This window comes from Juglans microcarpa x Juglans regia, chromosome 7S, assembly GCF_004785595.1.
Source record: "Juglans microcarpa x Juglans regia isolate MS1-56 chromosome 7S, Jm3101_v1.0, whole genome shotgun sequence".
Lineage (NCBI taxonomy): Eukaryota > Viridiplantae > Streptophyta > Magnoliopsida > Fagales > Juglandaceae > Juglans > Juglans microcarpa x Juglans regia.
The window spans coordinates 3931684-3954282 of NC_054607.1; the positions used below are offsets into that span (position 1 = coordinate 3931684).

Genomic DNA, 22599 nt, shown 5'->3' on the forward strand with positions numbered 1-22599 from the left:
GAAACCATCCGGTCCAGGAGCCTTATCTTTTGCCATCTTTCTTACCACTTCAAATACCTCTTTCTCTTCAAAAGCCCTCTCCAATCTGGTGACATCCCCTGGTTCAATAGTGTCAAAAGCCAAACCATCTAACGTAGGCCTCCAACCCACCTCTTCCGTGAGAAGCTTTTTAAAGAAAACGACCACATGGTCTTGGATAACCTCTTCTTCTCTATTCTCAACCCCTTCAATTCTCAGCACTTCAATGTTATTATTTCTTCTATGTGAGTTTGCAATTCTATGGAAAAACTTCGTACTCCGGTCCCCTTCCTTCAACCAAAGAGCTCTTGATTTTTGGCGCCATGAAATTTCTTCCTGTAAAGATTAACCTCTCAAGATCAGCAACCAACAAAACTTTTTGTGCTTGTTCCTCTTGATTTAGTGACCTCCCTTCTTGTAGCCTTTCGAAATATTGAATTTCCATCAACTTGGAATTTTTGTTCTCCTCCACATTTCCAAAAGCTTGTTTATTCCACTCCTTTAGATCCCTTTTTAAGGCTTTCAGTTTGTTTGCAAAAATGAAACTGGATGTACCTTCAAATTGATACGAAGTCCACCATCTTTTAACCCTTTCCACAAAACCTTCTGACTTCAACCACATATTTTCAAACTTAAAATACCTTCTGCTGTTACGAACACCTCCACAATCCAGTAGAATAGGCCAATGATCCGAAGTTATACGACTCAAACTCTTTTGCCATACATCCGGAAAATGGCTTTCAAACTCAGGAGAAATCAGAAAACGATCCAAGCGGGACCACGTCTGATTATTTGACCAAGTAGCTGGACCCCCTGCTAATGGAAGATCTACCAAGTTTAAATCAAAGATAAACTCTGAGAACTCCAGGCTTGCTGGTCTCAATCTTCTACTTCCTAGACTTTCACTCTGGAAGCGCACCACATTGAAATCCCCCCCAATACACCAAGGGAGGTCCCACCAACTTTGTACCCCTGCAAGTTCATCCCATAATATACTTCTATTGGCATCTAAGTTAGGCCCATACACTCCTGCAAATGCCCACAAAAAATCATCTGATACACTTTTAAAAGAACAAGCTACCATATATCTCCCTATGTACTCCTCCACTTTCTCTACTACCCGTCTATCCCACATTATCACTACTCCTCTCGAAGCCCCTGAAGAGGCCAAATATACCCAATCCACATAAATATTACTCCAAAAACTCCGAATAATCCTCCTACTAATCAACTTCAGCTTTGTCTCTTGTAAACATACTATGTCCGCTTTTCATTCACGAAGTAGACGACGAATCCGAAGACGCTTCTCTACCTCGTTTAGACTCCGGACATTCCAAGATAAAATCTTAGGCTTCATTGGAGAACATTCAGCCCCTTCCCATTTGCCTTATTCCTACTAGAACTTGCTTCCGAGTTCATCGACCGCATTAATCTTTTTAATTCCCGACTCTTCTTTGTGCTCCCCCTCTTTTCTTGATGATGGCCAGCTTCCATAGCAGTTAACAAGGCTATAAACTGCTCCTCATACCCAACACACTCAATTCTCACAACATGTTGAATTTCTTTAGCTTTATGTATAACCCAATCTGATGCTTGATCTGGAAAATAATAATTTAATGAGGTAGGATTCTCCATCTTATTATTCTGGTTCTGAAATTCACTTCCCATAGAAAAATCCTCCAAACCACATGGGATGAAAAGTTCATCTTCCACAGAATGCACGAAGTCATCCGAGTCTTCTTCAACCTCAGCCAACTCGAGGTCCTCTACTGGTCTCCCCAACCCTGCTGCTGGAATCAGAGACACCCCAGCCTCCCTCATCCGCGAGCTCTGATTCTCCAGAGCCGAAGGAACCCTAGCTTCTACTCCTAACAGGGGATTTTGAGCACAAGACTCCGGCGAGACCACACCGGCGACCCCACTACCTCCGTCGGCGCCATCTGTAGCCCCTCAACCTCTGTCGGCGCCGTCTGTATGTTGTCCGGCATGAACCCAAGCCCGTGAAGTTCGATGGAATGTATCGGGCTAGAACTCGGTTTCGCAAGTTCTGTTGGCCGGGATCCAGACCCGTTTAATTGGGTCTTGGATAACGACCCGCCTGAATGGGCCTTAGGCTGTGGTTCGATACCATGGGCCTTAACATCAGACGGCCCAGCCCCAAAATGTTCTTGTGATTTAGCCCGGCGCCAAACGTTCCATCCTTTGTTGTATTTGCCTTTCTGTTGAGCCTTCTTCCGAGTGAAACTCGGCCCATCATCCTTCAGCTTATCTGTTCCCTGACTTTCCTTTAATGAACCGACAAATGCTACTATAGTAGCCATATCCTTCTGCAATGCGCGTAGCTGCCCCTGCATTTCCAACAACTTCCTTTGCATTTCCCATGACTGACACTCGACAGATGCCCTGCCATGGGCATGGTTCACCGTACCATCACGTTGCCAACGTCCCTTACCTCTGTCCAAAACCTTCGCACCAGCCACCTTCTCCTTCGCAGCTCTCGGTATCGACGTCGCAAGGACCTCCTTATTCGATCTCTCATAGTGTTTCAGTTTCCCTCTTCCATCACTCGGTTTGGCTCCTCCATGCAGACCACCTTCCTTGGTTTTTTCTTTCCCTTGCTCTACCGAAGCCTCCCTCAACTTCCTCCATCCCCAACCATTCTCACATTCTGGAATACATAGCATATTCTTCTTCCCCCCTGACTATACTCTGATATTTCAACGTATCTTCCTTTCCTATTTTCACAATGTTGAGCAATAAAACTACAATACCCCTCACGTGTTGCCGAGTATACCTCCTTTTTTCTGCTCAAGCTCTCCTCTAACACCTTCCCAAGCCAATGAATAGAGGAAAAGCCCAGCAACACCGAGTTTTCTGTCTTCCAGCTTCTCTCAGTAATTCTCAGACCACCACCTCCACATAATGCTATAGTGAAGCACTTAGACTCAATAACTAGTTCTATAATACGACCCATCTAACTATCACCAATCAATTGCCAAAACAACAAATGTTATCAATTGCCAAAACAACAAAAATCTGAAACTGGTGAGCTTCTTTGTATGAGAGATTGAGCTTGGTGGTGGGGTTTATGATAGTTTCAATCTAGTTCTTAATACCTAGAGGTCTGAAGGATGATATATGCAGTGGCCAAATTGATTGTCTCCATAGGATTCTTGTGAATGAACAATTTAGAATCAAGTGTTCAGTGGTTTCTTCCTTCAACTGAAAAATTGGACAAATTTCTTGGTCTTTAGAAAGTGTAATACAGTTACTAAGAAGAGTCCTAGTAGGCAAAATATCATTTAGCACTTTCCATAGAAATAGCTTAAGTCGATCTTGAAGCTTTAAAGACCAGAGTTTTTTTCCATATGTTAGTGGAGTGAACTATATTTTGTTCATTGTGTTGGATGACAATAGTAGCATAAGTTGACTTGACAGAAAAATGGCCAGAGAAAAGTGCCCATCTTGGAGTGTCTTGATGGTTGTGATATTGATGTTATGTTAGATGAATTTTTTGAATTTCTATCACTGATTCCTGAGTGAAAAGAGCTTGTAACAAAATTGTGTTCCATCTTGTTTGTTCCTTTAGGATGAGTTAAAAAAGTTTCAAATGAGGGTCTTGCCATGTGTTTGATGTTTTTGGTTCAAGAGTGAATCTGTTAAGGTTTGGTACCCAAGGATCAGACCAAACTCTAGTCTCTATTCTATTGTTAATCTAAAAGTATATATTCGAAAGAATGAGGTCTTTTTGTTTAATGATGTATTTCCAGAATCTCGAGTCTGTTGGTTTTGAAGAGGCAATGTTCCAGGATGTATTTCTCACATATTTTTGGCTAAGCATTTCTTTCCATGTGCCTTTTTCATTACTGATTAGATGCTAGACAAGTTTGCTCAGTAATGCTTTATTGAAATTGGCAGCAAGTCTTATTCTAAGCCCTCCTAAAGACTTAGGTTTACAAATTGACTTCTAAGATTTATGGGGAAAATTATGAATTTTGTTTGCTTTAAACCCCCACGAAAAAGCATTAGGGCTCTATCTATTTGAGTGGTGGTTTTCTTTAAAAGCCAGGTAGTGGGCATGGTGTAAGAGGAAATTGTATTGGCTACTGATTTAATGAGAGTTGTTCTGCCAGCTTGTGAAATAAGTTTTGATTTCCATCCAGCTAGTTTACTATGGATTTTCTCTAGGATTTCTTTGCAGTGTTGTTTCATAGAGGTTCTAGAATTGAGTGGCAAACCAAGATATTTAATTTTTGAAGGAGAGAGCTTAAAGTTAAGGATTTCTTTAACTTCTCTTATCATGTTCTACCTGTTGTTCTTACTAAACCGGAAGGAGGATTTTGCTGTGTTTATTTTTACCAGACCAGGATTGTAAGTTTCAAGACTTTGATGAAAGGCCTAAGCATTTTGAGCTACGACTGTGCCAAAAAGGATTAGATCATCTGCAAAGAGCATATGAGAAATATAAGGTCCATTCATACTGATCTGGATCCCTCGAATGTTTCCATTTTGTTCTTGTCTGGCTATTATTCGATAAAGAACTTCACTTCCTAGTATGAAAAGAAATGGAGAGAGGGGGTCTCCTTGCCTGATTCCTCTATTTGGGTGTTCAAACCCATATAGCTTTCCATTAATAACAGCTGAGTAACAGGTTGTTGTGATACATTCATTGATCTAGTTTATCCAAGTTTGATGAAAACCAAGGCAGTTAAAGATGGTTAGCAAAAACTTCCATTCTATAAAGTCAAAGGCATTTTCCATGTCAATCTTGATAGCCATAAGACCTTTTCTACCTTTTTTCATTTTTCAGAACATGAAACACTTCCTGAGCAAGAATGGTATTTTCTTGTATTACCTTTCCTGGAAGGAAATCATTTTGAAAAGGAGAGATGATTTTCTGCATGACTGTTTTAAGTCTGTTAGTTAGGATTTTGGGAATTATCTTGCAGCAGACATTTGAAAGACTAATGGGTCTAAATTGGTGGATTGTGCTTGGAGAGTCAGTTTTTGGAATAAGAACAATATTTGTATGGTTCATCTCGTTTAGCATGTGCCCTAAAGTGAAAAAGCTTTTAATGGCTTTGTTGAGGTTTTCTTTCACAATATCCCAATACTGTTTATAGAAGAATCATGTGAATCCATCTGGACCAGGTGATTTAGAAGATGGAATCTGTTTGATTGTGGAGAGAATTTCTTCTTCTGAAGGCAATTTGCACAGAAATTGATTATCAGCGACAATTATCTTCTCTGGAAAGAGATTATCGAGGTCTTCTTGGATTTAAGGAGAGGATGTTTAGAAGATTCTTTTGAAATGCTTCAAAAACATTGTTTGGATGTTCAGTGGGTTTGAGTCCCATTGATTTGAATTATTTTTCTGGCAATGAATCTCATTCTTCATTCTTCTGATTGTAGAAGTCATGTGATAAAATCTTGTGTTCAAATTTGTTATGGTTAGCCATTGAATTCTTGATTTCTGCCTCTGCAGAGTCTCTTCTCTTTTCAGCTGTTCATTGAGGCATTCTCTAATAGAGTTCTCATGGTGTGAGTTGTTATCATTAGAGACTTGTGATTGAATATGAGTTAATCTATTGGATAGGTTTTTTATGCAAGTTTGTATGTGTCCAAAGTGGTTAACATTCCACATTTTGAGAGCTTTTTTTTACCTCTGAGTTTTTGGTTGAGAATGAGGGAGAGGGATCCATTCAGATGGGTATTCCATGCATTTTTATTTTTATTTTATTTTTATCATTGTGGCACATGAGGGATCTCTTGCCCATAATTCCTCAAAGTTAAATGTTTTGAAGTTTTGGTTTCTGCCCTATGTGTACAAGAGTATTGGAGAGTGGTCTGAGGTATGGACTAGAAGGTGAAATTTTTTTTGCATAAGGATGAAGCATTGTCCACTTAGGGCTTGCTATGGCTCTATCCAATTTTTCTTTTATAAAGCCATGACCATATCTATTATTAGTCCAAGTGAATTTAGGACCACAATAACCAAGGTTTGCAAACCCATTATCTTCCATGAATTTTTTAGACCACTAATTGATGAAGAAGGGGCAAAAGGCCTGCCTCCATGTTTTTCAGATTGATTTAACAAGGAATTAAAGTCCCTATTCCTAATATGGATCCTAGATATGTTAGTATTATTTGGTTCAAGAGATCCCTGAATTTCATTTTGCATGAATATTGAGCAAGGCAATAAACCATCAAAAGCAACCATGGCATATATACAAGATCAGAGTATACAAGCATAACTATTATATTGCCAGAACATTTATAAGTGGAAATTACAATTGAAGCACTTTTTTTTTCTAAGCATTAATATTTCAAGAGTATTGATACACATACTTTTTTTTTAATTTTTTTCAACTCTTCTTTTAAATGGAGAAGTTTATAAAAGTTTTAAATTCAAATAAATAATTTTAGCAAATTTTATGAAGTTATACAATCATAATTATTAGTTGTAAAATAAAAATTTTAACAAATTTTATGTAGTGACACTATCGCACTAATTAATTAAAAAATGACTTATAAAATAGTTGTATTATAAATTTAATTATTGGAATTACAATTTGTTCAAAGGCACACATTCATCATCTTGATGGAAGCGGGCTAACGATTGAAGAACTTTGAAAATCACTCTTAAAAGATCAATTGAATCTAGTAGATCATTATTTTCATTTTTTCTTCAAAAAACTATATTTGGTAGTTTTAATTTTTAATTGGATTTTAGAGTTTTCTTGGATTTTTTATTTGTTGGTAATTCATACAAACATTGGATTTATGTGGCAAATGAACATCAAAAGACGCTAACAAGAGATGAACAGAAATATCCAATTGTGAAGTTCATCGAACTCTAGAAGTTTATTAGAAGCATGGAGTTTTTTTTAAAAGATAATTTTTAAATTAAAACGTGAATGTCCATAAACTAATGTTGAAATAAGGTGTTTTAAAATGCTGGCAATAAACGTGGTGAATTATAGAAAGAAGATAAATGTTTTTACCACAAAAAGATTTTATAAAAATAAATCAATAAATTAACATGTCTTAATATAAAACTACTTCTATTGTAAAGTAAATTTAACGTATTATATAAAATCATATTAATTTTTGAATTTACTTTTATGAATCTCTTTGTCACCGAGCACTTCTCTATAAATAATGCTAGTATTTATTCTTGATTTTATTACTTTTAATCGTGACACATTATAATTTTATAAATATTGCATTTAAATTTAAATTAGGAAAATGATAGGGGATGGTGTTCCCGTTTTGATTATTTTTCTTTACTTAATTAATAGTTAAGAAATGAGCTATTAGTGAATTGGTATTTTTATTTTATTTTTAAAAAATATTAAAAAAACGTTTGGTAAAAGAAGAAGAAGTCCATTTTGCCCTACAGACATCCCATGGATTTGTTATTTAAATTAGAGTTTTGTTACTTATCATCTTCAGATACTACATATTATAATTAATTTTTTTAATTTAATTTTTTTTAAATTTAAATTTTTTTATTCATCATTTATATATCACATATTTAATAAAAAAAATTATGTATGGTATATAAGTATGATGAATAGAATTTTTCTTAAGAATCAGACTACCCTGCCGCTCAGAGTAGCCTATTCAACTTTACCGCTTTTGAGTTTTGGTTTTTTTATTTATTTTTCTTTTAACTTTTTTAATGTATTTAAATACTTTAAAAAAAAAAAAAAAAATCTCAATACACATGAAATCACTTTGTTAATTACTAAGTTAAAAAAAAAAATTTTACCAAGGGATCAAATGAAACGGTACAAATGAAGAGGACAAAGTAGTATTTTCATTTTCTTAAAAACAACTTAAAATATCAGATGAATAACGAGATACCGACGACCGTCACTCTCCTTCCACTTCGAGTGGTTACGGTTGTATGAACGATTCCATTTCATAGAGATAGATCAATCTCATTACAAGCGCACGCACGACTTCTTGTGTTATCTGTGGGATTCGCACTTTGGGTAACTATTTATTTCCCCTCTCCTCCTTTCGACGTGGAGGTTCATCTGTCTGGAAATCCTTTTCTTGAATCGCATAAAGTTAGTTTTTTTTTTTTTTTTTCTTGTTTTTGAAAATAATGGCACAAGGTGCCGAAGAATATTTTGGATTAAGATTATGTAGAATTCTTAGTTAATCCGATTGTCAAGATTTTACATATCAACGACAACATTCTCAATTTTTTCTTAATTTATTGCGTGCTTAAAGAGTATCCTAGTAATTCAAGCTAATCTGAACAGTATTGTTCTAAACCTTCTAACTCAAAGAAAAGCAAAGGCAAGAAAAAAAATATTTTGCTTAGTTTATTGGAAGCTGATAATGTACGAGAAACATGATTTGTGGACTGAGGCTACTGGTGTTGGTTGTTGTGTTACCTTCGTATACTCTTTATACTCGCTGGGCACATGAATTTGGATGAAATGCCTATTCACCATATCCGTGATGGACCTTTTATTTTTTGTTATTGATTGTATTTAGCAAAACTTCAAATACATAGATTAAAGACTATATATTTGTGAAATTCTTGTGTACGAGTCAAAAGTTCAGAGATGTGCTTCTCGTTTTGTCTTCAGGCATGTTTTTTTTTTTTAATCATTCTCCATGTAGCATTTCACATATTTTGAAGATTTATTATAAATTAGGCTGATTCTAGGATTTTGATTCGACATTGTTACCTGAGTGCGTATGTCCACTAGGAGAATATTCGTTCTTCTGTTCTGTTTAGCATAATATTTATTATCAGGATGTGGATTGAAAGTTTCTACTGAGATTTTATAATATTGATCGAGCTTTGTCTTGGTGTTGGAGTGGGTGTAGGGTTGTGTGAATCTGAAGGGATAGCATAATCTGCTGGGGACTACACCTCATGAAGTGGAGGTCGCTGTTTTGGATCTCCTCCTCCCATTGGGGCCGGGTTCAATCGTAAAAAGGCAGCTGCTATGGTTTGTTTGTTTTTCCCTTTCTCCTCAATTAAATAAGAAAGCTATCTGGAGATACGGATTGAGCAGGTTCTGTATGAAGGATAACATTACTCTACAAACCTTGTTGTGACAACCCCACCCTGCGATAAATGTGACAGTTTGAGGATTTGAATACAATTGGTGCAGGCTTGAGCAAGGGTATGATATGAATCTCTTGTTGTAATTTTTGTTGTTGTAATTGTTTAATGTTGGTGCTAAACTTATGTAACATGTCACATGTTTAGGCCAAAGTAGTGTCATATGTTACTGGCAAAGGTCGCTACTCATTACAGAAAAATAAGAGGGACGAAGACGATGAAGGTAAGGCAATCAGTGCGATTCTGCTGATTCTGTCATATATTTCACATTGTTAATGTCTACCTGTAAATGAGTGGTAATAAGTGTGGCTGTCTGGTTTTTGAAGCGTGGATATGTCTTTTGAAGAGCACTACAGCCCCATCCATGATCACTCGTGAACTGATAATAACTGGTTAAACAATATTACCATTCCTATGCCGTCTAAAAGATCTGATGGGTCCAATAAATAGATTTTTTTTTTTTTTTTTTTTGTCTTGAGCAGTGGGGCAGGATATTACATTTTTTAGCTCATAATCAAGACTCAACATCATCATAAACAATGATGATCATATCCATTTTGTCATAACATCATCAATATTTCAATCATTACCATTTACTTCATCGCCATAAGACCAAACGACATAATCATCACCATTTTCATTATCATTATTAAGGTCCCATGTGAAAATATGAGGTGCTCTATGAAGCACATTCTTCTGGGATTTCTATAAAACATATTTTTCTGTTTTTTTTTTTTATTTATTTATTTTTTTTTGAGAAGTAAAAGATTGCTACCATGGAAATTAGGCACAACAACTAAAGATGGACATAGCCCCCAATTAACATTGAGTAACCCTATTGACCGCCTATTTTTCTGCTATGAATGGAGAAGTTGCTTATCAGACAATTCTCCCAATGTGTATTTTGCAGAGTTTAGCAGATGCAGGACTTTTGGATCGGATTAATGGTTCTGCACGTCTCATGATAGTTTCTGATCTTGACTCTACAATGGTAGATTTCTGTTTAACTTGTTATGATTTCTTAATTGATGTCTTCATGCAATCTGTCTAGTGATTCTATCAGATTAGCGGTATGTGATTGTAGGTTGATCATGATGATCCAGAGAACCTCTCCCTTCTTAGATTTAATGCACTATGGGAAGCCTATTATCGTCATGATTCTTTGCTTGTGTTTTCAACGGGAAGGTCACCTACAAGTTACCAGAAGCTGAGGAATAAGAAACCTTTATTAACCCCTGATATAACCATAATGTCCGTGGGAACTGAGATTACATATGGTGAATCAATGGTACCAGATACTGGCTGGACACATCATCTTAACCGGAAGTGGAACAGAGACATAGTTGTAGAGGAAACAGCTAAGTTTCCTGAACTTACTCCTCAGGTAGGGTTTTTTTTTTTTGCCAATAGAGTCTGGTAGCTGATATCACTTTGGCCTTATGGGCTGCATTGTGTTATATGAATATTATGTGGAAACATGTAAGATGATGGAGTTGTTTGTAATGAATTTTCATTCTCAGAATTTTGTCGGTTTATTGCAGTCAGAAACTCAACAACGTCCTCACAAGGTTAGCTTTTTTGTGGAGAAGGTCAAGGCTTTGGAAATAATGAGTTTTCTATCCGAGCATTTGGAGAAATGTGGTGTAAGAAAAATAATGGTTACCTAACCTTATTACTAGGATATTGTCAATGTCTTTTGATGGTACTTGCTTGCTCTGTGATCTTTTAAGATTATCTTTTGTATTCATGCTTGGGGCTTTTTTTTTTTTAATCTGGCTTTTCCCGTGACTAAAAGCTTATTATCCCTTTCACTTATACATACATTCGCCTAATCTTGATTTCTTCATGGACAGCTTGATGTAAAAATAATTTATAGCTCTGGGATTGCGTTGGACATATTACCAAAAGGTGCTGGCAAAGGGGAGGCTCTTGCATATCTGCTTCAAAATTTTAAAGTCGATGGAAAAGTACCTTTACATACACTTGTCTGTGGTGACTCCGGAAATGATACTGAAATGTTCACCATTCCCAAAGTCCATGGTGTGATGGTTTGTAGTCTCATTAGCACTGTTTAGTTCATCATGTACTTGTTTCATGCCATCCTAATTATATAAATTGAATAGTTGTGTTGTCAAGTACCACTTATTCTTGAATATGCAGGTTAGCAACGCACACGATGAAATGTTGCAGTGGTATACACAAAATGCAAAGAACAATCCCAGTATAATTCATGCCACTGAGAGATGTGCGGCTGGGATCATACAAGCCATTGGTAATTTCTGTTTAGGTCCAAATGTGTCTCCAAGAGATATCAGAGACTTTAAAAAATGCAATGTGGACATCTTCATTCCTGGTCATGAAGTGGTGAAGTTTTATCTGCTTTATGAGCGATGGCGAAGTGCAGAAGTTGACAAGTCCGAGCAGTTTGTGAAAAATCTGAAGTCAGGCTTTGTAAGTGTAACAGGCAGTAATTTTACTTGTCTTATGGAACCTTCATTTTTTTTTTCTAAGCATTGCAGTAGATCCAGGATTTGGCAAGAGCCATTTTGAAATCCATTATCTCTTGCAAATTGTTGACTGCAAAACTGGAGACTCATTTCTGGGTTGAAGACTTAATAGCGTCTGGGATTATCGCTTAGGATAAAAAGGAAAAAGATTATATTTTGGCAGCGAGACATGATATGGTGCTCTTTGGTCAACAACAAATATGATCTTAGAAAGAAAAACGTGGCAAACTTGGATTTGTGTGCAATTGAACTCAAATAGCTAAGATATGGTTTGCTGCATTGAGTTGAGGGTTCTATTTTTCACTAGCAGTGTTAATATCTACCCAATTCTCTATTTCCGTGGTCCATGCCGTGTTCTTGACTAGCATATTGCTTCAAATTTCAATATGCTTTCATATTTTCACAAACTATTTGGTGTGACTTAAACTTGCCAATTCATCTAAGTGTCGCTAACTTGATCTTTTTAGAAGCTTTATTTGTGTATAGTTGGTTCTGACCATGCATCCCTTTGCTGTCATTACAATTTGTAGAATTTGCTAAAATAGCAACATTACAATTGCTAAGTCTCTCTCTCTCTCTCCCCTCCAGTGTCCATTTGGAATATTTGTCCATCCCTCGGGAGTTGAGCAGCCTTTCCATCAGTGTCTAGATTCTATGGCAAAGCTGTATGGGGACAAGACGGAACACCTATTCCGGGTATGGGTGGATCGAGTATCTTCCGCACAAATTGGTTCAGACACATGGTTGGTGAAGTTTTATAAGTGGGAGTTATCTGGTGAGATTTGTTTGATTTAATATAATTGATATCTACATTTGAAATCTTAGCTTGTATTCTATTTTGTCTCTTTTAGATATGAACAGGGCTACGCTTAGCCTAGTTCGGTCCTGTTTCAGCCCACTCTATATAAAGCATGTCTTGATTCTGACAGTCTCGTACTCAATGCAGATTACTGATCCTATTCTTAACCAGTATTGACCATGCTGTCCTAGACTATATAAGCTCAAAATTGTTGTATAATCTCCCAACGCTAGCCTTGTCTTCTGCAATTTTTAGTGCTCTAAAAAGAAGAATTTGTGAATAAAGCAGATAAAGAAATTTGGCTGAGGCAAATTTATTTTTCCTAGAAAATTTGCCCCAAATATGAAGTGCTTTTTATCCCAGGCAGTAATCCAAATTGTGTGTTGCTTAAGGACTAGAATAACTCCAAATGAATTTACTAACTAGTGTAAGACATGAATAGCTAAGTAGCACCAAAGACCTCGATTATCAGCAGCCTTTTCTTTTCCTTGGCAGGAATTTTGTTATAAGCAGTCCATTATACTTCAAAATCCCCGTACCAGAATTTTATTTAGCTATTCAAAGAAGTCTTGCTCAACAATGACCAAGTGTTCTAGTGGTTATACTTGTAAAAAACAATGCTCTAGTGATTCCAAAGGAGTGATAGGCTGGTTTCTTTCTTCTAAATATTTCCCTGAAGGGTGAGTTCGGGCCCATGGGCTTCTGGTTGGGTTTCTTCACCTGAGCAACCCTCCATGGCAGCGAAGCTCATAGTAGGCCTCTGACACTGCATTCCTTAGTTACTGCAGCATTGTAAGTAGTCTGCGTGTCTCATTATATTTAAGCTTATTGGACAACCACAAGATCCAATACGTCTGTAAATGGCTGGATGGTTATCAAAAGTTCCGCATGGAAACATGCAAGCTAGGGAAAAAATAATTGCTGATGTTGTCTTACATTCAAATTTGCCTAAATATACTTTTTATTTTGACTCTATATTTTCTGAGCAAATTTAAAGAAGCAGAAAATTTCTGCATGAAGTTCTTTTGAAGTCAGAGAGTTAATAAAATGTTTTTCTCTTGCATTCATATCCATTGCTAAAATGTTGGTTATTCTTTCAGGGGATGAGCGGCAGTGCTGTGTGACTACAGTATTAATGAGTTTAAAGGTATTTCCATAAAACAGTCATTTCTCAGTCCTTGAAAGATATTGCTTGCTTTCTGTGATTTACTACTTCATGAATATACATCAGAAAGAGCAAAGGTATGGTAACCATTACCCATAATTTCTTGCGAGTTTCAGCAGCCAGATGGATTCACCTGGGTGCACATGCACCAGACATGGCTGGAAGGTTCAAGAGCAAGAGACCAGGCAGCCTGGTGTTTCTAGGTTGCCAATCAAGTCACCATTGATCCTCCAATAAATCTTTCCTGGTAACTTTTATGTAATAGTTATCTGCATCTTTGTTTATTGCACTGTTAAAAGTTAAAACTTATGCTGGATGGAGGGAGTAAAATCATCCTGATCTGCCACCAATTTCTCAGTATTTATTTGCAGAAACATGATTGAATGTAAGGCACCAACTACCAAGTATAGCAACTCTTGTTTTGCAACTCTTAAATTAAACTCAATAAACAATATGCAATCTCATCAAATTTGCTTCTTTCTTCTGTTAAAATGGGTGCAAGTATATGCATATCATGATGTTATTAGCAGATTGGATTGGATTGGATTGATGAGGTATTAATGAATGGATATGTACCAAAGTCCATTAATTACATGCTAGATGGAACTGCATTAGGCGTATCTATATCAACCTCAAGTGTGAGAAAATAGGAGGATTTCATGGAAGACTCACACAGGAAATCTAAAAGCGTTAATAACTTACAAAGGTTTTAGCATTCAACGGATTTTTCACCTACTGACATTATTCATGCAGCTATTTTACAGTCTATTCTGCACACTTAGTTAAAAATATTAGAGTTTTTTTTTATTTGATTTTCAAATTTTACATAATCGTAAAGATTGAACGTGTATCATTACTCCCGAACATAATATACTGACGCACTGCCTAGTGATAAATTTCAATCTCCAGGTACAAAAGCTAAAGGTTTCGTTTGTTTTTACAATTTCTCTCAACTCATCTCATTTTATCTAATCATTACAACTTTATCAAATTCCTAACAATATAAAATAAATAATTTAACTTTTTCAAATTTCAAAACAAAAATAATGTTAAAAAAATATATTCTAATAATATTTTATTTAATTTTTAACTTTAATCTTAACTCATCTCATCTGTAAAAACAAACGAGGCAGACCTCATTTTAGACTAGATAAAGAACAATTTTTTTTTTGGCTGGATGAAGAAGGAACTCTTGCCTTTATTTGTAGAAGAAGTTATACCATGACTTGCCAGAGAATTGCAAACCCATTAACATGATCATCATAACCCCAAAGCAACCGAAAAGGATTACTCTCAGAAGTGCACAAAATCATCACAAAAACCAATGCAGCCAACAAGGTATAGACTCATTGATAAGAAAACTCAAAAATGTCACCCATATAAAAAGGTACACAAGACCAACATCTTTTTTACATTCGAAAGCCTTAACTTTTGATCTGCACATAGAAGAAAGAATTCAAAACCTAAAGCAACAGAGATATGGCAATGAGGCGACAATCTGGGGTTACTACAGCCACTCCACCACAAGCTGTTCGTCCCGTATATGAGGATTTCCAGCCAAAATACGAACAGAAGCAAGAAGCAACAGAACATATTATACAAGTTCATCTTCCTGGTGTGTTTAATATATCTTTATAGCCACTTACTTCATTGTATTTGATGAATTTCTTCGATTACGCTTTTTTTCATTACTTTTAAAAAAAAAACACACACACAAGTATATATGAATTTCTATATTTACTAGTCGTCCACTCGCGCCATGCACGACTAATTATCGAGTAATTTAAACGTAGCCTTCTTCGATTATTGATTGTAATCAATTAGACATACAAGAGGAGGAAAAAAAAAAAAAAGGAGATAAAAGAGTTATATATGAAAACAAATTAATGCGGTTTTATAGAATCCGTTAGATCTGCTTTATAATAAAAATAACTTTACAATCTGACGTATCATATCAAATCACATCAGTTTGTGGGTTTACTTTTATGTAATCTCTGTGGGACTAAAGTACTTTCCTATATGAAATAAGTGGAAGTGTTTTAAACTTTTAAATCTCAAATAAGTTACTTTCAGCTTAAATTAGAAATTTAAGGACATTTATTAACATGAACTGCTTCGAAAATTATATATGTTATACATTGGATCAAGGTCCTCTCGAGTTTGTGCAAGCCTTGAGAGAGAGAAAGAAATGAAATAAGTTTTAAAATATTTATTACTCTTTTAATGTTGTCCAAAATATTTATATCGATAATAATAAATATTGTATGATTCATTTTATGTGTTTATCTTTTCTCTTTATAAAAAAATATTTTCTTTTAAATGAGGTTTGACTAGTGAGTTGAGATGAAAGTTGAAAGTTAAATAAAATATTATTAGAATATTATTTTTTAATATTATTATTATTTTGATATTTAAATAAGTTGAATTTTTTATTATATTTTATTTAAAAATTTTAAAAAAATTATAATAATAGATGAGATAAATTGAGATTCGGGCCTTAAATTTGGAATTACAGCAATTATCCGGAATGTATAAAAGCCTTTTACGTTTTCAGGTTTTGTGAAGGAGAGAATAAAAATCAGATACGTGAACTCCTCTCGTACGCTAAGGATTCAGGGAGAGCGGCCTCGTCAAGACAATAGATGGAGCCGTTTCAACCAAACTTTCTCAGTTCCAGAAAATTGCGACGTCGACAAAATTCAAGGAAGGTTTCTAAGTGGGATTCTCACCATTACAATGCCCAAGATAGCAAGAGTTGGTCCTGCTGCAGAAGACAAAACGGCAAAAGCAGCTCCAAGCCTTCCAAAGTCTACTCCTCAACCAAAGCTTCCAGAGGTTCCAGAGCAGATTCCTCCTACGCCTGCTGCTTCAACTTCTGGGGTTGAAAAACCAATGGAGGAGAAGATCGCTCGAACTCCGAGTCTCAAGAGGGCTGCCACCGAGCCAAAAGTGGAAAAGGGTTTGGAAGATATTCCCCCAGAGGCAGCTACAACTGCCATTAACGAAAGACAAAGGGTTGTGGAGAGTAGCCAATCTCAGAGTCCACCGGGAGCCACGGCCACCACCGAGCCGAAAGCACAGATGGGTCAAGACTTAGCTCCCCAAAAAGCTGCTTTAACCACAGATACTCTGAAGCTAATGGACAAAACAAGTATGGAGTCAAGCGCTAAGCAGGTTGATCAGAAGTCCATTCCAAAGAAAGATGTACTGATTGAGGGAAATGCGAAGGCTGGAGAAACAAAAGAACCTGAGAAAATTGTGGAAAGTAGAATGGTTAAGGGAAGGGAGAGTGGCGAGAAAAGCAGAGACTCTGTCATGCCTGAAACCACTGCGCCAAAGATTGCACAGACCGGAAAGGAGAAGAAAGAGAGACCTTCTGGTGTTAAGAAAGAGAAGCCCAAGGAGGATTTCAGTTCTGAGATAGGGATGGGACTGAAGAATATGATGGGTTCTGCTAAGCATAGAGTGAATGATCTAGCCAAGAGGATGAATGAAGACGACAGGAAGATGCTGGTAAATATAGGTGCAGCAGTGGTCGTGCTTGTGGCACTTGGAGCTTATGTCTCCTACAGCTATGGCTCCTCTGGAAAATCCGAAAAGTAGTTCTAATGTTAATTTCTACATGTTAACAAAAGCTTGAAGTTGTAATCATAAACAATCTATGAATTCCATTATGCGGAATATATACAGTAGGCATGGACTCATGTGAAATACAACGATAAAATTTGAGACATTCTGCACCTAATCGTGTTCAATTCTGCATGTTTCTTATTTCTGCATGTTCCTTATTTCTGCATGTTCCTTATTCTGATCACAACCGAAGGAAGATCTGGTTAATATTTTATCTGGCATTTCTTAACTAGAAAGATGAGTTCGTAAATGATTTGATTATTGCAAAAGACATTGAGATCAGCTACTTGTTAATAGCAAAAGGGTCTGAGATGCTATCCATAACTTCTCCCCTTGTATTGATCTTCTTAGTTATGAGTTGGGAATTTAAGGTACCGATCAAAAAGAAAACAAAAAAAAAATGAGCTGGAAATTCAAGGCTGTCTTTTACATACATGGGATCACTCCTACGGCTTGATTTGCAAGAATGTTGCTTACAGATAAATCTGAAGACATGATTAGTAGCAACTAAAGACGATATGGACAAGCAAAGAAATTTCCATACCTCTGATTTTAAGAGAAACACCAGCCAGTTTGAAGATACAGTAGGCTTGTCTTTTTTATATTTAACATCAAAGAAGGGAACAGGAAAACAAACTGAACATCCTTGTTCTAGACAAAGCAATTGACTTCATTTGAAGAGCTGATTTATACAACCTTCAATTGTGTTATCCCATTATACACAATTCCTGAAGACTCTTCAGAGCTCAATTGCCTATAAAGCTTTTCTAGCTAGGCCAATTGTCAACGCGAAATTCAAACTCAAACATGCAACAGCTGCAAACTAGTCATTAAGAAAGTCTCAATCTCCTCTAAGGTTTCCGACTATGTTTAATTTGCTCCGGAGGGCGGTAATGTGGGTGAAGATTCTGGTGCCAGCATCTACTTCCTCATGACTCTGATCATCAGCTTTTGGTCTGAGAAATCGCAGTGCCATTGGCATATATAATAGTTGTCCCCTAGAGTTGTCAAGGTTACCCTGTCGTTGCTGCTGTTGAAGATTCCCAAATTTGGAGACGACAGACACTTATCATATCCAGTAGCATTGACTACAATGACATTGTGATCATCCTGGTTGTAGTTGAAAACTGGCAAACATGAAAGTAAATATGAAAATTCACTGGTGAAAAGTAAATTTAAATCAATTCTTGCTGAATTTTTTCACTAGATTAATGTTACCATTCACATAAATCCCAAATATTACCTCAATCGCACAAGACCAAATCACTTCAGAACCTTAATCTAAGTAAAAATTTCACAAAACTCGATGATTTCTGGGAAGCTACAGCATAGAAAGTTTAGATTCTGTTAGTACTAGGATTAATTACCTAATATGTCTCCAACATAGAAAGTCTTGCCCTCAACCCATGCATAGTAATCAACGTTAGAATTCCAGCCTTCTTCATCTCCAACAACGTATTCTTTTGCATGTACTGCTCTCAGAAGGACCAGAAGTGCAATCCAAAAAGCTGTAAAAGCCATTGCTCGCAACATGTTGAGCTAGTTCTTCTCAAACTTTCCCTGTAAAAGAAACACAGGCTTTTTTTCTGAAAGTAATAGGAACCTGATGACACTTATATCTCATATTACCCTTCAAATCAGACAAAAGGAATCGTCCCGATAGATGTTAGTTAGTTCTTCGGTAATACCGTTGTGATACAACTAAAGTATACAGCAAGACCCTCCCACTGTTCTGTTTTTTGCTGCTGGTCGACGTGGTCGTGCTTTCCTATGATCAACAAGCTATACGACGATGTTGAGGGTATACACATGCAAGGTTTTGAGCTTTCTGGGGGTATATACATAGTGATAAAAACTAAAAAGTTATTATACACAGGTTTAATATCAAAGAATTAAAGACCTGAAAATGTATGCAACTGGAAAGTTCTAAAAATCATACTCTCATCCCATTTTCTTAATTTCACTCTGATGGAGTGGCGTTATCCATCAATCTTTGAAAGTTCTTCTTTTAAAAAATAAAGGATGATCGAATGTGGTAAAAGTATCACATTTTATCTTGGGGGATGAAAGTTGAATGATTGTGTAATATGTAGAGCATTTTGAAAGTTTTGCTATTTATAAATAAAAAATACTTTAGCTACAAAAGAATTACATAAAAATAAACCTACAAACTAAAGTGGCTTGATATAGTACATCTAATTGTAAAGTTATTTTTATTATAAAGTAAATCTAAAAGATTCCATAAAATCACATCAATTTGTAGGTTTGATTTTATGAAGTCTTATTATGAATCAAACTATAAGTTACTAATCACGGATTGATCACATAACACTAGCAGCCGCCCTGATGACACCAAACTCTTGATCATCTTCTGGTATCATAAAACTCTCAAAGTGAGTGTGTGTGTCATTTAAAATACATTTATTTAGAAGAATCCATGGGGTCAATACATTTCTTTAGAAGAGAATCGTCATGAGGTAGAAGACCCTGCATGTATTTCATCTGAAGCAATGACAATGACAACAGTATTCACAGCACTGACTAACAGAACTTGGACAGCAATTCTTAAGAGATTCCTTGCCCCTTCAATGTCCCTTCTGTTCTTCATTTGCAGGAATTACATTGTGGTGTTCCCTTGCTTGGCCTGGCAACACCATTTCAAACCCCTGCATGCAGATTGAAGTTTATCGTCTCAATTGTTATAAATATTATCATGTGTCTGCAAAACAAAATGGAAGGACGAGAATAATTGTTTGGGTTTTTTTCTACAATTATTATTTATGAGAAACAATGGAAGACAGATGAGAAAGGATGAAAAAAGGGCCCCAGATTTCATTGTATTGCAAAATCGAAGAAGTTGTAACAGAAAGAAGAGAAAGGATATATGTTGATGAAACAATGGTGCTATTTTGTAAGCAGTTGCGCTGATCCTAATCTTTCTATGTCCAAAACTAACTCCCACATCGATGAGAAGCAAGAAAACTCCGTACTTTATAAGACCACAAGGAGGTTGTGATGATCGCCGGGCTTGGCAACGCGAGCCTGTTACCTATGTGGGGGCTTCAAAGTGATGGGACGCTGGCATATGCCATCCAGGACGGGTTACCCTGATGGCCTATCACTAGCCCGCCCGCTCCAAGTCAAGAGATTGAGGCATGTGATCTGGGCGAAGGCCCTCGGATCACGTGATTCCTAGAGGTTGGGGCAAAGCGTCAGGCTGGTTTCACAGAGCAGCGACAACCCCCCGCTCCTGACGGTGGAGGGATAACGGGTCAGTGCCTCTGTGACCCAATAAAGACCCGGTGGATTTGACCTGGCTGGACCATCACTTTTTTGTACACTCTCTGGGGGAGAGAGTCTCTGTGTGCACGCAGCTCTGGTATCCTTCCAGTTGGGGGGTAAAGTTCAAACTATTTCTCTGTTTTTCTCATTGTGTAGATCTTTTTTCTTCCCACTATCTAAATTAGATGATCTTCAACTGCTATCAAGCAATTAGCTGATGCAAATGGAGAGTTTTTCTTTTGGTTATCAAATGTTGAATTGTTTTATTAAATTCACCCCTATCATGATCTTCCTTTTCACCTAGAAACAGACATTTATTTAATAATTAATCAAAAAGACTACTGAAATGTGTCTAAAATATTACCCAATTTGCAAAGAATCAAGGTTTCAATCCTCGAGCATCATGTGAAGTTGCTAGTCATTGATAGCATGGTTGCTCTTTTCACAGGGTAGGTTCAATTGCTTTAGCAGTTGAATCAAGCTTTAGACCTCAGGCATTGCCTTTATAATCAACATTTCTCCCTCAAGACATATATATTGGGTTCCTTGTCAAAACATCTCTCTTTCAATATATAGCTAAAAGAACTGTCTCCAAAGGGCGGACTTGGGATGAACTGCATGCATACTCAAGACATATTGGGTTCATTGTCAAAGCTCTCTGCCATATCTCCCATCTAAAACAGAAATGAAGAGTCATGCATGTGCTCTACTAACCTTCCTTTTCTAGACATTTCTCTAATGTCGATTAGCTCATAGTAACCTTTACTCGATCAATTCAACGAAGCCTTTGTCCCTTCCACTTAGGGCTGGCTAAAATGTTCCTTTTGCCACCAGTGCTATGTGTACTTCAGATAAACCTTCAAAATGTACAATGCCCATATATCATGCATTATTGAGAAGGGGCTGGCCTCCTACACAACATCCATTGGGTTGGCATGTTTCTTTTATCAAGTAATGAGGAAATTATCTTAAATCATTTTACTTTGGTGACAAATCAAGGGATATCTCACAGCCCTGGTGAGGCCTCTGCCTGTATTCTTTTCAAGGTTGGATGGCAAAAGCAAACTACAAAATTTTCCTACCGATTAAAAAAAAAAAAAAATTATGGATTATTTTGTGCAGAATGAAACCAAAGTCAAGTCACTATTAGAATTATTTAAATTAATGGTCCTACATAGACTATGAATCATACATTGTATAATTATTAAATGAGTAATGTTATATACAGTCGTGGAGTGCGCAAGTGCCGTGCAGCCGGTTTGAAAAGAGTGGAGTCCACTATTAAAAAATTAATTTTTTTCATGTGGGTCCCATATTTATTCACTTTTTTCAAAGTGATTGTATGGCACTTGCATACTCACGACTGTAACTATTATTTCTCTTATTTAATATAAGGTTTAGATAATGTCTGTAAGGTCTATTAAGTGTAATTAATAAAGTGACATAACTGGACCATTAACACGTTTTCAGACTCTATTAACCAAGCCATTCTTGTCAATTGTGTTGTGTTCAATGTGTTGTGTTGTGTTGTGTGCAGGAGTAGGTTGGGTGCCACAATTTGAACTTGGCAATAATAAGACGTCCAAGTCAAGTGGATTTTCAGTTTGTTATATTGATCGACTGCCTTCCATTTCTTCTGTTGACCTCTTGAGGTAAGAACAAACAAGCCTCTATACCAATTCAATCATCAACTGTTGTATTAAAATATCGCGATGAACTTTGCTACTTGCAATTTTGGTGCGTTGATACATCACTTGTTGTGAAATCCGTTACGATTATAAAAAGATTAAAACACTAATACATTTTCATCATTGCAAAACCCACTTCACTTTTCTTTTTTTTTTAATTGAAGGAGGACAGCACCTCCACAATTTTATTACCAAGTAGTTCTGCCGTCTGCGTGTCAATTAAGTTATCATCGAGGGAGGGGGAGATGAACCCAAAGACAAAAGAATCGAATCCAAAAAGAGATGAGAAAACACCTGTCTCCTTAGAGAAGGGCCTTCTTTGGAGAGGTTCCCGATATAAAAAATAAAAAATAAAAAAATAAAAAAATTTGTGAAGTTTCAATGCTTTGATAATATGTAAACACTGCAGAAATTTA

General features: G+C 36.4%; 4 protein-coding genes across 6 annotated transcripts; 2 read left to right on the top strand and 2 right to left on the bottom strand.

Annotated features, from left to right (window-relative positions):
- Nucleotides 1-374: 374 nt before the first annotated feature.
- On the bottom strand, nt 375-2702 carry LOC121240725. Its single transcript, XM_041138246.1, has 2 exons — nt 1974-2702; nt 375-1943 (listed from the first exon to the last, which is right to left on the bottom strand). Exons 1-2 carry the CDS (start codon nt 2700-2702, stop codon nt 1887-1889), a joined length of 786 nt encoding a protein of 261 aa, XP_040994180.1. The 3' UTR covers nt 375-1886.
- Nucleotides 2703-8989: 6287 nt separating this feature from the next.
- Nucleotides 8990-14052, top strand: LOC121240726 (sucrose-phosphatase 2-like). 3 transcript variants are annotated; one of them, XM_041138247.1, is made up of 10 exons: nt 8990-9173; nt 9260-9335; nt 10023-10103; nt 10197-10496; nt 10654-10755; nt 10966-11160; nt 11273-11563; nt 12208-12394; nt 13519-13565; nt 13700-14052. In XM_041138247.1, exons 2-10 carry the CDS (start codon nt 9276-9278, stop codon nt 13784-13786), a joined length of 1350 nt encoding a protein of 449 aa, XP_040994181.1. In that variant the 5' UTR covers nt 8990-9173; nt 9260-9275; the 3' UTR covers nt 13787-14052. The 3 variants fall into 3 exon arrangements, with proteins under 3 accessions (XP_040994181.1, XP_040994182.1, XP_040994183.1); XM_041138248.1 differs by having other exon boundaries at nt 13703-14052; XM_041138249.1 differs by having other exon boundaries at nt 12262-12394.
- An 856-nt stretch (nt 14053-14908) lies between these two features.
- On the top strand, nt 14909-17338 carry LOC121240727 (protein RESTRICTED TEV MOVEMENT 2-like). The gene is made up of 2 exons (XM_041138251.1): nt 14909-15198; nt 16138-17338. The coding sequence occupies exons 1-2, from the start codon at nt 15063-15065 to the stop codon at nt 17184-17186; spliced, it is 1185 nt and encodes a 394-aa protein (XP_040994185.1). The 5' UTR covers nt 14909-15062; the 3' UTR covers nt 17187-17338.
- A 796-nt stretch (nt 17339-18134) lies between these two features.
- LOC121241481 (blue copper protein-like) lies at nt 18135-18734 on the bottom strand. The gene is made up of 2 exons (XM_041139258.1): nt 18581-18734; nt 18135-18340 (listed from the first exon to the last, which is right to left on the bottom strand). Exons 1-2 carry the CDS (start codon nt 18732-18734, stop codon nt 18135-18137), a joined length of 360 nt encoding a protein of 119 aa, XP_040995192.1.
- Between the last annotated feature and the right edge of the window lie 3865 nt (nt 18735-22599).